General features: G+C 35.1%; 1 protein-coding gene across 1 annotated transcript in view; it reads right to left on the bottom strand.

Annotated features, from left to right (window-relative positions):
• Positions 1-738: 738 nt before the first annotated feature.
• Positions 739-16,246, bottom strand: part of LOC112046236 (attractin) — a 53,257-nt gene continuing 37,749 nt past the window's right edge. Inside the window, exons 24-26 of the mRNA XM_052889136.1 lie at positions 15,389-15,494; positions 14,483-14,669; positions 739-13,981 (exon numbers count right to left, since the gene is read on the bottom strand). Of these exons, the coding sequence (XP_052745096.1) occupies positions 13,960-13,981; positions 14,483-14,669; positions 15,389-15,494 (315 nt within the window). The 3' untranslated portion in view covers positions 739-13,959. The remainder of the gene's footprint in view (positions 13,982-14,482; positions 14,670-15,388; positions 15,495-16,246) is intronic.

Genomic DNA, 16,246 nt, shown 5'->3' with positions numbered 1-16,246 from the left:
CACCCTCATCAAGTTAAAAGAGAAGTTTGTGGCCATAGATATAGATAATTATACTGTGGCCTTGTATCTCTCATAGACATAGATATATATAGTAAGCTCTGATGCTCGTAGATGATCTAAATTCTAAGCTGTTAGGGTGAACTTTTTTTATTTAAAGTATGGCCTGACAAGCTTTCAGCTATCATAATATCACATAGGTCTGGTTATCACAGGCACTCACGGCCTCCGTGGCGCAGTAGTATGCGCGTTGGATTTACAAGACGGAGGTCCTGGGTTCGATCCCCGGCTGGGCAGATTGAGATTTTCTTAATTTGTCCAGGTCTGGCTGGTGGGAGGCTTCGGCCGTGGCTAGTTACCACCCTACCGGCAAAGACGTACCGCCAAGCGATTTAGCGTTCCGGTACGATGCCGTGTAGAAACCGAAAGGGGTGTGGATTTTCATCCTCTACCTAACAACTTAGCCCGCTTCCATCTTAGACTGCATCATCACTTACCATCAGGTGAGATTGTAGTCAAGGGCTAACTTGTAAAGAATAAAAAAAAAAAACTCAATTTAATAGCACACACATTTCTTTTATGTGCAAGAGGGCGCCTCTAGGTCACACATAAGACCAGAGACAATAGACAAAATATTTACCTACATTTTGGAATGGGCTTGCGATGGGAATCGAAAATAGACCCTACCCGGGAGGTCAAAGCTACGCTCTAGAACAAAAAAGTAAAATTTAAACCACAATAAATAGATCAGTTAAATTTTTATTATGAAATACAATAATTTATATGTCAGGATATTTACAACGTTTCGATACGACGCTTACAAACTAACTAACTTAATTTACTATAAACAATAGTCAATATCCCTATATCTATGCTATACACTATTTCATAATATATTGTACATTTTGATGAGCGGCCGAAATTGAATGACAAACATATTTTTTTAAATAATACAAGGCGTTAGAGACCGCGCACAATTACTTGGCAAAGTTGCACAACTTATTGCCCAATCTGGGCAGTTGGGCATAATTTTGCACAACAAAAAATCCATTAAAAGGTAAAGTATGTCTGGTTAATAATATTCATTAAAACATGAGCTACAATACAAGGCGTTAGAGACCGCGCACAATTACTTGGCAAAGTTGCACAACTTATTGCCCAATCTGGGCAGTTGGGCATTATTTTTGCACAACAAAAAAATCAGTAATAGGTGATGTATCTCTGGTTACAGGCACAGTTTATCGTTTTTGCGATAATCTAACATGTTTTATTTCAACAAAATAACGTATATAACATCATTATAGTCTAGCAAGTTCGTTGATGACACTCCCATGATACGCGGGCGACGGGGGGAAAGCCTGCGCGGGTGTGAAATCGTGCGTGCGGGGAAGTGAGGTGCATCAGTCGTGGGTTTTTCATTCATCGCTACACGCCCCCCGGCCTGCGCGGAACATAGGGAGTGTTACGAACGAAGTTGCCAAGCTATATACACAAAGAGGCTATATTCATCGTTTTGTGATCTTATAACATGGTTATTTCAACGAAATAATGTTACCACTTGGCACTAAAAATTACGTTACTTTTAAAAAATATTTGTAATTATATTTCTTTTAAACTTATACACCGCGCTACGTTATTCGTCTTAAACCAAAATCCCACATAATGTACCCAATGTCTATTATCCATCAGTGTTATTAAAAAAAAAAACAAAGTACAATTCAAGGAGTTACAATTGTAATAAACTTTCAAAAATCGATTATTTTAACACATCCTGTATTTTCAAACATCTACCTACCTCCTCGCCGCAGTCACGTCGGCAGCCCGTCGGTCCCTTTGAGCTTTGAGGTCATTCACTTTAACCTATTTCTTTAAATTAAATTTTATTTTATTTACGGGTGTTAACCCGTACTAGACCTGTGTCGATCGCGATTGATCGTATCTCTGATACCCGATCAGTACTTGTGCGTGAGCGAGTGACGCGGCCGTCAGCGCCTCAAATAATCTGCGAACGATTTTTGTTCACCACACTGAATTGGACTTGTAACAATTATCTGGATCGAATCGACCGACGAGGGTCAGTCGTACAACATCACTCTACAGAATAGCAACCTAAAATCCGATCAGTTCGGAATTTTAACGGCCTTCATGGCGCAGTGGTGTGTGCGGTGACGGACAAACACAAGACGGAGGTCCTGGGTTCGAACCTCGGTTGGGCCGATTGGTGTTTTGGTCCAGGCCTGGCTGGTGGGAGACTTCGATCGTGGCTCGTTACTACCCTACCGACAAAGACGTACCGCCAAGCCGTGGATTCAAATACTCCCCCTAATAAGTTAGTTCGTTTCCATTTCAGATTGCATAATCACTTACTACACTACCGTCAGGTGAAATTGTAGTCGATGGCTAACTTGTAACGAATAAAAAAAGGGTTCCGATTCATGTCCTACGGATGTTCAGTTTAAGACTCAAGTAACTACATACTTTAAGTCGAGTCGTAACGATACACAAAACACGAAAGACCCGTGACCCGAATGATCGAATTATTAAGACCCAACCAATCACCTTGCGTTATAAGAAACGATCGAAAGATACATTTCTTACCTGTACCTATTTTTGGACATTGCCGACAATAGTTACGGGTTAGGCGGCGAGCGGCGTTATCAAAAAGGAAACCGCAAAAGACTAGGGCTTGCTATTTTTTAAAATATCGGATTCTCGATATATCGATTATTTCAAAATAAATTTTTCGGCTAAATGAAAACTTTTAACAATTAAGTTTTTATTAAACTTCATTATTTTTTTATGTAACTAAATTGACAAGAAAATTAATACGATTAAACATGTTTAAAGTTTTGTCTGAGTTACCCTCAGAGTATACTATCTGAATACATTACGTTTTACTTATTTCAGTGACATTTTCGATAAAATGCAATTAAATAAATTAAAATATGAAAACCCTAATAAAGTATAAATAAAGTAAAGTAGATTATGTTTGATAATGTTTTAGTTTAAATAATTTGGGAGGGATATAAAAAATTAAAACTTGTTACAAATATCTAGTATCGATATCTACGTTTCAATATCGAACTATCGATATATCGTCCATAAAAATAATAGTAATGAATACTTATCGCTATTAAGTGATAATGTCGATATTTTGATATATCGATATTTTATTAACAGCCCTAGTAAAGACACTGCCGCCGACTAGGTGTATCAAAAATAGTAGGTATGTAGGTATTAAACAACAAAATTTCTGAAACTAGGTGAAAGTTCATTAACTTCTTCTTTCCAAACAGAATGAAACAGGATGTTCTGAAGTTTTTTCATCAATTTTTTTTTTTTTTTCGATAGCGTGTGAATGTGCTCCAGCTTATTTTTAATATTACTATAGAGTTTCTCGTAATGGATACATACATGTCGCGGCGGATTATAGACGCGGCCGGTAGCACGGTGTATAATTTTAATTTTATTAATGAAACATTTGTATTAGTAACATCTTTGTATAACTAAATTTAATGATTCTTGCAAATAAACGATTCTGATTCCGTTTCTGAATGGCTATTATGGATAGTACATAATCGCAAAAACGAAAAATCACTCCTTGTGTTGACTCACAAAAACTTTACATTCTTAATAAATAAAATAAAATACTAGGTGGCTCATGTTTTGTATGATATATAATTATTAATTACCCAGAAGGTTTTTTTAAAGGTAAATTATATCCCACGGAAAAAAATTACTGATCGGGCGGAAAACGGTATTTTATTATGCATACAGTCACGCCCACAATGTTGTAATAAAGGGTTCACAATTATAATTTTATTGCTTCGTTTTGTATATATTTCATACATTTATTTTCCGTTAAGGCTTACAATTTTTGTAATTTACTAAATTGTGACCCCTGCAAATTGCTTCGTAGTAATTATTACTTATCATTACAATTTATACAGATAATTATTTCGATAACAATATGGTACTTAGCTAATATTCAGGCAATTGTTCATGATAATTAATCGGTACAGTTAGGTATAGTATGCGCAAGACTTCTGGTTCATTTTGACATTGCAGCACACTTTTTTTTTATTCTTTACAAGTTGGCCCTTGACTACAATCTCACCTGATAGTAAGTGATGATGCAATCTAAGATGGAAACGGGTTAACTTGTTAGGAGGAGGATGAAAACCCACACTCCTTTCGGTTTCTACATCGTACCGGAACGCTAAATCGCTTGGCAGTACGTCTTTGCCGGTAGGGTGGTAACTAGCCACGGCCGTAGCCCACCAGCCAGACTTGGACCAATTAGGAAAATCTCAATCTGCCCAGCCGGGGATCGAACCCAGGACCTCCGTTTTGTAAATCCACCGCACATACCACTACGCTACGGAGGCCGTATCAATTTAGTGATCATGTTGATGTTTATTAAGCACTAGCGGGCGCCCGTGACTTCGTCCGCGTGGAATTAAGTTTTTCACAAATCCCGCGGAAACCATTGATTTTTCCGGGATGAAAAGTATGTGTTAATGATATTTCATCATAATATATTTACGACTTTTAGTAGTAAATACTCAGTCAAAATTAGCTAATAAAACAAGCTTTTATAATGATTATTAAGACTTATGAAAGTTTGAATTCTAAAATATAAGCCAAGATGAATTTGACTGAAAAAATAATGACTGAATAGAAAACTATTAAAATGACTAAATAACGCTAACTATTAAAGTAAACATTGTAAGCAGTAAATACTAGTTTTATAAAAAAAAAGTCATACAGAAGATACGTTTCTAAGCTTTTACTAAGACTGATTTGATGGGACTGACATGTTATCTATATATATAAAAATGAATTGCTGTTCGTTAGTCTCGCTAAAACTCGAGAACGGCTTAACGGATTTATCTTATCTTGGTCTTGAAATGTTCGTGGAGGTATAGGGAAGGTTTAAAAGGTGAGAAAAAATCAAATAATTTCCGGGAAAACCCTAAAAACTGCGCTTTTCTATTTCCCATGCAAACGTTTAAGAGTCAAGCGTTAGGTGTAGGGTAGGGGTAGGGTAGGGTAGGGGTACGGTGGGGGTAGGGTAGGGGTAGGGTAGGGTAGGGGTACCGTGGGGGTAGGGTGGGGGTAGGGTAGGGGTAGGGTAAGGGTAGGGTAGGGGTATGGTAGGGGTAGGGTAGGGGTAGAGGTATAGAAGGGTAGAGTAGGGATAGATAATAAGTGCACTTATGTCAAAACGAAGCTTGACCGGGTCCGCTAGTTTATAATAAAAGTCCCTTAAAACTTATAGATTAAAAAAAAAGACTGATTGGTTAGTGTTGTTCGCTAAGTCAATGTCTTTCGGAGAATAAAGTTAACGTGTCAGATATTATTCTGAGCGATGCAAAAAACACATTTCTATGAAAAAATACATTTAATGTCAAACAGTACGGTGGCTTTAAGTCTCAAAAAACAACCGAGGTCGAAAACTTGAGGACTTTGCTTTTGATTTGCTGATTGATTGACAATTAAGGTTTATTATTTTGTAGTGGGTACATGATTTCTTTACAAGGGAATGGGATTATTGGTCATATTATAAAAAATATGGCATTTAACATATTCATTTACATTTAATAAACGCATTTAATAGTCTTTAAGAAGTAAACGACTGTTGTACTCAGACCAATTACCTTCTATGGACTTGTATTCACCAACAAAATTGTCTGACGTTTCTTGAGTAGGACGAAGTAAACTCACACATCTAAAATATTTAACACTATATTGCAGCCTTTCTTGATGAATACAGTTTACCAACAAACAAATTAAAAATGAGAGCATAAATCACTAGTCATTTCACACCTAATAATAATTATAATTAACTTGTTATTAAATTAATTAAAATAAATTTGTTTAATAAGCTTAGAACAATTAGATATGGTTAATATATTTTATAAACAAAGCATACATAATTTAAAATAAATAAGTTATGAAATGACACGCGTTGCCTACCTTAATTTCAAATTTTTTTGTTGGTAAACAGTACTCATCAAGAAATATATATGTAGTATAGTAAATGTATTCTGTGTCTTTAGACACACAACTATAAATTTTATATCGTTATACACACGTTATATAACACAATGAAACACCGATTCTTTAGACGAAGTTTGTATGAAAAAGTTTGATCATGATCAAATAGTTTAGACAGAGGGGTAGCCTCTAGCGAGGCAGGTCCTGTAGAAGGTAATTGGTCTGAACTTTTTCACATACATTCAAGTTGACATTTCTAGGACATATAATGTATAAATAATAATTTAGTTAGAGTAATAATGTATTTATAATATGGGTCCATTCACATTGGTGCAGAGTTCACTTCACACAATATTTGTTGAGACATAAGATTCTACACTAACTTAACATTTTTATAAAAGGAGATGGTCCAATATTGTATGGAGCCCAGGATCAGTCATTGTACCCTGGCGGAAATAAAAGAAAATATTTTTTTAAACTATTTTTGATTATACAAATCTACGAATTTACTTTAATTCTTTCGAAATAATATTCAATAACTCCCAAGAAATGCAACACTACTATGGGTAATAATGGCGGATTGATGACGTTTTCAATGCAGTAATCGATTTGACGTTTGCTGTCTATTGTCATGTCATAGTTGCTTTATGGGCGCCATCTTGATTTATCTCGAAAACTTGGGTTTTAATTTTATTTATCTCTTTTTATATTCACTTACTTAGATTTTAATAAAATCCATCTATTTTTCAAATTTTAATGATACGGGGTATAAAAGTGGACCATCTCCTTTTAAAGTATACTTCAAATTTAACATATTTTTACGCAAAGTTTCACTCTACCTAAGACGCTAGCGGACGTAGCTCCTATGAACATTTGATCAACACAAATTCGTACGTTAATAAGTCGTGATAGAGTTCAAAATACTATAAAGTCTAAATGTCACCGCGTTCGCTTGGCCCGCCACTGTCAATGGAGCTACTAAAAAATATACTAAGTATACAAAAAAAAATGTTTAACAAAAAACTTTCTACAGACAGTTTCCCTGTATATCCTTACCGACTTTCCCATACTGTCCTATTTAAATGAAAATTACTCTAGTGATTAACGTGATATTATACTTCGTCGTAACAAAAATATGAACAGTCACGTTTAAGCTGCGTTATTTACAATTCGATTGTAATTACTATTCTAGAATACGTATGAGTTGAAAAGGTCTCATTCAATAGGTTCATCAATCAACATAACATCAAGAGAGTTCTAGGGAGACGTTGCATGTAGTATAGTGCGACATAAAATAATAAAAAGGGAACTAATAAACTCGCTGTATGGCAACACCATATTTACTGTCATTTTTACACAGATCATTATAAAGCAGGGTTTCTTAAAGTGGGGTACGCGAACCCCTACGCCATATTATAAGCTATATTTTATTTTGTCCCGTTAATAATAACCAGTAAAAAATTTAATATAAATGAAAAAAATATCTACGTAAAATTTTTGCCCCCGAAACACAACACATTAGCAAGTGACGTCATCCATAGAGATAACAGCGTGATTGGCTTATGTGATTATATCACGTCACCGCAGGCGCCAATCACAAACCGATGCCTTGTAGCGAATGACGTTACAGTTTATGATTGGCGTTTGCGGTGACGTGATAAAAATACAATTTTGTTTTATAAAAATATTACAATTACGAGATTATTTTCACAAATAAAAATGCAAAAAATCGTCTTAGTTTTGTACAGCAGGCGAATAGCCTAAGTGCATGACAGGGTTACCCTATAAATGACAGTAAGTGACTACAGCGCCCTCATTTGTTTTCTATTCTTTTGTGTCGCACTATATTATTCTGTAACGATATTTTGTATAACTCGCAGGCTTATGTACTACAGTCGACGACTATCGGCTGATGTAATGATGATGATGATGATGATTATGAGGGTTTTATATAAACAGTGTGCCTAGTGGGAGTTTTCAATAGTTTCATACGGTTACTATCACGGTGACGTTTACGCAAATTTATATGGAATTGAAACAGTTGTGCAGTAGTGCCACTAGATGGCGCTGGTTCAATTCCTTAGAAATTCGCGTTTACGTTACGTGACGGTAACAGTATCAAACTGCCACTAGGCCCTCTGATGTCATATAATTATTTATTTTAAATATTTCTAACGATCAGACACAGCCCCGTTAGTAATATAATTCTAATAGTCTGGCTATTGAAAGTAGAGACTGAAAACGCCCGCCAAATATAAATAAATCGGAGTAAATTCTGAAAGGAGATGGTCCAAAATTGTATGGAGCCCAGGTCCAGTCATTGTACCCTAGTGGAAATAAAAGAAGAAATTTTTTTCAACTATTTTTGATTATATAAATCTAAATTCACTTTGATTCTTACGAAATAATATTATCTCCCAATTGCAACATTACTATGGGTAATAATGGCGGATTGATGACGTTTTCATTACAGTCAACGATTTGACGTTTGCTGTCAATTGTCATGTCATAGTTACTCTATGGGCGCCATCTTGATATAACTCAAAAACTGGGGTTTTTATTTTATTTATTTCTTTTTATTTAGTCAGATTTGATCACTTTAATAAATTTTAATAAAATCCTTGTATTTTTAAAGTTTTAATGATACGTGGTACACTGGACCTGAAATGGACCATCTCCTTTATAGTGCGAATATTGGAATAACTGAGTTTAATACTTATATAGAGGTAGTAATGTAATCGGTAGTAATGAGTATATAAGAGGAAGTCTGAAGGTGGCGCCAGTGACAGAAAAATTAAGGAGTAGAAGGTTAGCTTGGTATGGACATGTAATGCGTAGAGAGGAAAGTCATATTACTAGAAAAATGTTGAATGTGCAAGTGGAAGGACATAAGAGGAGAGAAAGGCTAAAGAAGAGATGGTTGGATTGTGTGAAAGAGGACATGTGTGTAAAAGGAGTGGATGATGAGTTGACGAGTAATATAGACGTATGGAAAAGATTGACATATTTTTCCGACCCCACTTAAGTGGGATAAGGGTAAGGAGATGATGACAGAGGTAGTAATGTATTCACAAACAAAAAATAATTTAAACAAATTATGAAAACGCATGTTTTTTTAATGAGTTGAAGTGTTTTTTTTAATTTGGCTGGCGATTTTAGTCTCTACTTTCATTAGCCAGACTATGTATAAGTAGGATATCCTTATTCTATAGTCTTGTACATATTTATAAATATTATTTTTATTAATTTGTGATGATATTTTTATAGTTCATAATTTTATATGTCATATATTTTGCGATACTAAAATACACATAAAATATTTTTTAAATTAATTAATAATGGAGAGTTGATTTCAATGTAAGAAAAACGTTTATATGTGCATTAATTGTTATTTTATATTAGCTATATCAAACATAAAGGAAAAAGGTTTGAAGATTTTAATCGGCCACCGTTTTGATGTTTCACTAAAATGGCGTGACTATAAAAATATTCAAAATCGTTTTACTAAATTAATTTACTATTCAATTAATGTTTTATTTCATGTTGCGGTCAAACCATGAATTCGGACATAACTCAAAATCCCTCGTGGATTAATTTGTATAGCAACACAGCGAATTTTATTTCAAAACATAAAGATAAAATTCGCTTGCTATATATTTTATTCAAAATTCATTTTATTGAACAACTATAAAATTTGCCAAAACTTAAAAACTAGTTTACGCGTACTACAAAATGGCAGTGTACCATAATAAAATGTTTAAACACTAACAATGATTTTTTATTGTTTTTTTTTTATTTATTTAAATTGAATAAATTCATTATAGAACAAAAAATGTCAATAGATCATTATGATACTCGAATCTATAAGGAGATGCCCCAAAATTGTCGTTGGCAATGAAAAATACAACGAGACCTAATTATAAAAAAGTAATAAAATTATCTTACTATTATTACTTTGAAATATATATACAGAAATGTAGGTTTTCAAATCATTTTAATTTTTACCTTCTAGGTAGATAAATTATGTGAGCAATACACAAAAAAATATTAATCTTGACAGGAAAATTAAACCCAACGAAAAATAAATTAATACAAACGTAAAAGTTTCATTTAATTTATGTTTTTTTGATGTGACAACATCTTATAATTCGATGGAGCCGGCTGAAAAAAGATGACGTTATGCGTCGTTCCCTCTAGGGTTGCCAACTTTTTGTACAAGAAATAAAGTATATTCTGGTCTATGAAGATTATTAAACATTATTTTTAGAAAAACCAACATTTTTTTTGAAAAATGCAACCATTCCATCATTATTTTCTTATGACGTTGTCACGTTCAATTATCGTCAGTAAACCGACTTTACTGACAACCGATTTTTTTTTTCAGGACAAACAATTATGGCTAGTGGGCCATCTCCTTTGGCTTTAAAATGGAGACAATTTTTTTTATTTTTATATTTCATAATGAACATAGTTATATCTTATTGGCATGTAAATGGATTTGGCACTCTGTAAAAATGATGTTCTAAGCCACTTGAACCACGCCACGTTTGGCTCAAAACGTATGGTATAACTTATATTATAGGCAAACAACATGAATGAGTCCTCGACCGCGCGGTTACGGTACGGTTACGGTATTCAGTACTAAGTATTAGTATTTAAGTAATAGAGCCATCGATCTCGTATTAAAAAGTAGATGCACAATCAGCGACCAAAAAACGTCCCCCACTCAACGAGTTCCAAACACAACTTCTTGGCACTCAATTCAAGTAGTCTCACTTGCAAATTCAACCTTAAACTCAATCCTTAAGGTTGAATTTGCTCTGAATTTGGTATTTTATTGAATATTGGACTATATTTAAAGGCCTTTAGGTGTAATTTTCTTTACCGATAATTCTAAGACTGTCGAAGTAAAATTGGCCAGTTTCTAAGTGAAATTTTCTACATGATTGTGCGTCTTTTTATTATAAGAGGTCAATGAATAGATCTCGTCATCAAAATACTAATACTACGGGAAAATACTACCTCTATACTTATTTATGCCACCAAGCAGAATAATTTATTCAAAAATCTTGATTGCACTCCACCTATTGTTAGATGACGATGCAGTCCATGATGGAAGCGGGCTTACTTGGAAGAGGTACAAGATTATTTTAATTTCTATGCGACATCGTACCGGAACGCTAAATCGCTTGGCGGTACGTCTTTACCATTAGGGTGGTACCTAGCCGCGGCCGATGCCAAAGATTCGTCTTAGAAACGACCTTCACCCATCTGTTTATGTCGCGGCAAAGTCAAATTTCAATTATGTCAATTAAAAGTTTCCAAGCACTTTTGAAAAGACAGGTAATAATATTATTAAATTTGACGGCCGCGTGGCGCAGTGGGTAGTGACCCTGCTTTCTGCATCCACGGTCGTGGGTTCGATTCCCACAACTGGAAAATATTTGTGTGATGAGCATGGGTGTTTTCCAGTGTCTCTGTGTATATATACATTATATAAGTATTTATATGTAGTATATAATTGTATATTAATATTATAATATCAACTATCTTAGCACCCATAACACAAGCTACTCTGTATGCTTACTTTGGGGCTAGATAGTGATGTGTATTGTTTAAGTATTTATTATTTATTTATTAAATAATGGTGATAATAATTGATCGAAAACTTGATATTTCCCAAACGCGCCTTGATGTGAGAATGAAATAATGGTGAAAAATATTTTATATCAAGATTAGTATAGTTAAAATTATTAAAAATACCTTAGAAACTCCCGACTAAACTATCATTAACGATATGTTAATAATGGTTAAATATAATTTGGCCAGGAGGCAACCTACATTCAATTTTCAACGTAACTAAACTTGATATAAAATACCTTTCATCCATAAAACAGATGGGTGAAGGTCGTTTCTAATACAGACTATATCCGCACCCTGGATTGCGCATACGAGGACTCACTTAAGCAGTTTGCCTAAAGTTTATATTGCTAAGTAAAACGGGAAAAGCATTTTAATATGAATAAATTTTTTAGATTCATATTTGCTAAAATTAAAGAATTATTAATAGAAAAAATAAAAAAAAACAATTTCTATTATATCTAATTACTCCATCTATCACCACTGTTTATATGTGTACATTACATTACATTTTTCCTTCAATCTAAATTAATATGTTTTTAAATTAAAACTTCAAAAGTAAATACGTATTCGAATTATTATTTGAGTCTTTTGATTAATTGGTAAAATTTATAAATAAAAGCATAAGGTTCTCGTACTCTTTATAGTTAATTTCGTATGTTTTTAACAATTAATTATGTTAATATTATTACACAATAAATTATAATTAATTATGTTAATATTATTACACAATTAATATTTTCACACAATAAATTATGCTTCAAAAAGAGATTCAACCTATTCGCAAAAGAAGGAATAATGATTTTAGTTTTAGCAAACACTTTTCGCAAAGATGAATTATATTTTTAGTCTTTTATAAAAATTCTTGTTATGTAAACAATTCATTTAATTTTCATTATGGACTTTTTATAATGACTTCATTGTAAAGGTCTATTCAGATATATCAAAGTATCAGGGACTGTTCCAGCTAACGTTAAATATTGGGGAGATATCAGTGTTGGTATAAACAAGAGGGTATTTCATGACTTGAGCTCAGTTGTTTGTTAGGCAGCGTAGACACCGTCAGGCTGCCAATCGCGTTAGTGATTTTGTGCAATAATGTTTTGTGTTGTAATTATTATTTAACTTTCCTCTACCATAAAATAATGGTACAATCACTAACCGTCACGTCATACTAACAACTTAGAAATTGGAAATATACGTAAATAATTAAGAAATATAGAATAACAATGGCTTGAAATGAAATTATTCTTGAACATATGTACATATATAATGTACTTACGCTCCCTCCGTTACACCGTCTCAGAACAGGACTTTGATATATTTGAATACACCATAATCTTATGATACGTACAATGTGATGAAATCGTACATTTAACTATATCTAAATTACTTTTACGTGGTATCTCAACATATGCATACATTGCTAGATTATTTAACATCACACAAACAGTTGTGTGCAGTTTTTAGACACAAAAAAAGCACTGCGAACTCAAAAAAAAAATTGTATTGGAGGATTTTTGAAGTAAAACTTCCTTAATCACGCTCGACTTGAGTAAGTTGGTGAATGTGTTACGAAAATTGTAGTCGAGCGATGCGTGCTGCCATTTACAAGCACAGTGAAACAGTGTTTATTTAAAACTACCAATAGATGGCGTTCTTAGAGAACTTTGAAACAATACCTTTTTGTACACTTCAAGAACCTGTAGATACTTATAGATGGCGCTTTTTTAAAGAAGTTTTACTTCAGTCGTGTGGTCTATAAACTCGTTTTTTATTTAATTTTGTATGTAAAATGGCTACCCTATTTAAAAAACTTGTACAAGCCAATACACACAATCAATGTGTGTATGTTGCGATGCGGTTATGCCTGATACTCATAGATGGCGCTTTTTTTAAAAAATAAGTTTTACTTCATTCGTGTAGTCTATAAACTATTTTTTTTTTAATTTTGTATGTAAAATGACTACTCTATTAAAAAAACTTGTACAAGCCAATACACACAAGCAATGTGTGTATGTTGCGATGCGGTTGTGCCTGTTACCCATAGATGGCGCTTTTTTTTAATAAGTTTTACTTCAGTCGTGTGGTCTATAAACTCGTTTTTCTTTTTTTAATGTTGTATGTAAAATGGTTTAAAAAACTTCTACAAGCAAAGTGTGTATGTGTTGAGATGCCAGGCCAAATAATTTACACACACATAAATGTTTGTATTGCAATATTATCGGTAGTAATCGACGCACTAAGCGGTGAGTATTATGTTCCTAGCTCCAGGCTCGCGACGTACTAGAGTCATATTTACAGCACTTACTTTACACTTTTCTATTTACATTGGTGTCTCCACCTGGAAATAGAAAAAAATCGTGTTAATTTCAAGTTCAATTTGCAATTGTCTATTTGGCAATTGTAATGATAAATTACAGCTTGGCAAAAAAAAATGTATAAACAGAACTAACTTTGTTTCCCCTCTTACAACACTATTCAACTTGTCAGTTGTTAGTGTCTATGCTGTCAAGTCATTATTCTGTGGGTTTTGAAATTTATGTTGTTATGGTTACGTTGATAGCGGCGCCTCTATTAATTGCTACTCTTTTTTGCCATGCTATATGTTAGTTAAGACAGTTATAGGCTCAGACCAATCAAAAATGGACCAGTATAGCACCCAAATTCACCAACTACATAATTAAGAGGATCTTAGCCATGCGTATAAGAAACGAAGAAGCAAATCGCTTCGGACGAGTTCTAGAGATGTCGATGACATAGGGATGGAAACCTGGCCCGTCGGCAGCCGCACCAGCAGCGACAGCACCGGGTCCGTGTTCATGAGCTCGTGCGCGCGCCCCACCTGTCAGTCGCCTGGTGCTGCTGGTGGTGCTGGTGGCCCAGCGTGACGAGCGCGGAGGCCAGCGCCAGCCCGCCCAGCGGCGGCGCGCGGCCCGTGCCGCCCGTCGGCAGCCGCACCAGCAGAGACAGCACCGCCGCGCGCCCCGAGCGGCACGGCTCCAACGCTACCGGCGCGGGGACGCCGCCGGCTGGACATTCATTGTTAAGGTTAATACATCATCATCGTCGTCGTCGTCGTCATCGTCGTCATCATCATCGTCATCATCATCATCAATATCATCATCATCGACTTGTCTCGTGACATTCAAAACATATTATTGACTAATGGCGGCAGTTGGTCACTCTCTCATTCGTTCCACTCCCACCCCAACGAAAGAGCGAATGTTCAATAGGATAGTTGACTCATATCAAATTTAATATAAACAATATTAATTTCGTGTAGTACGTGGAATAAGGGTCCGAAATATATCGATATCAATTAATAATGAGAACCTCCTCCATTTTGAAGTCGGTTAAAAATTAAGGATTTCTTTTAAAACTTAATTTAAATATCACGTATTTTTTTAAATTTTCCAAACTTCAAAAACGCTGTCGTCCATTTTGTGACGTCACTAACACACTTGATGTACTAAACGTCGAACTAATTGTTAACAAATATTTTTGTCAAGCGCTAAATTTCTATGGGATTTATTATAGTAACGTCATGAAACAGTTGGAAAATAGACCGTCATGGCGTTTTGGCTCGTATTGTCAAAAACACATTTCAAAACTAAAATTTTCATGGAATTACGTCTAAAAATTTCAGTCTAGTAGAAAGGTAATGAACAATTTTAGACCATTTTAAAAAAAAGGGTTATCTAGCCTATTAATTTGTCTTTCTGCTATATACTAGGATGGTAACACCCACCTCCGCCGCCCCTCTCCAGCTCGATGCTAACTTGACTGAATGGTCTGGAAGCCATTTGTTCCATCTCCACAAACAGCCTTTGTCTTCTTCTGTATAAATCGTATTTCTGTTGGCATACATGAATAATTTAATTATTTTAAACAATCCAATAGACTTGGTCGCTGACTATGGGCCTTATTAGAAGGCTCAAAGTCACTCAGCGGGCGATGGAGCGAGCTATGCTTGGAGTTTCTCTGCGTGATCGAATCAGGAATGAGGAGATCCGCAGACGACATAGCTCAGCGAGTCGCGAAGCTGAAGTGGTAATGGGCAGGCCACATAGTTCGAAGAGCCGATGGACGTTGGGGTCCCAAGGTGCTGGAATGGCGACCCCGCACCGGAAAGCGCAATGATGGTCGACCCCCCACTAGGTGGAGCGAGGATATCAAGCGAGTTGCAGGGAGCCGCTGGATGCTGGCGGCTCGTGACCGTTGTGCTTGGAGGTCCAAGCAAGAGGCCTATGTCCAGCAGTGGACGTTTATCGGCTGATAACGTAAGGCAAGATAGTCAATCCATTATTTCAGCGTTAGAAAACTTCATCTTCACCGAGTAGCATAGGCTTCACTTAAACCCTGTATTCCCACAGGAACGGGAAGTAAAACCTCGGGGTGTTTACCAGTTCTTATTAAAAAAAAACCTGTGCATCTCAGGCTCGATAGAAGTGATAACATAAACCTGTTGCGGTATGCGTGAGCCTTTTGCTCACGCATACCGCAACAGTCAAACAGAGTGGCATATACCCTCCCAAAACTTATGAATTGTCAACAGTAAAGGTTTCTGATTGCTCTAGTAAATTATAAGATACAATAGATTTTGAGT

Source organism: Bicyclus anynana, chromosome 24, assembly GCF_947172395.1.
Source record: "Bicyclus anynana chromosome 24, ilBicAnyn1.1, whole genome shotgun sequence".
In the NCBI taxonomy this organism is placed as follows: Eukaryota; Metazoa; Arthropoda; class Insecta; order Lepidoptera; family Nymphalidae; genus Bicyclus; species Bicyclus anynana.
This window is presented reverse-complemented; position numbering and strand designations above follow the sequence as displayed.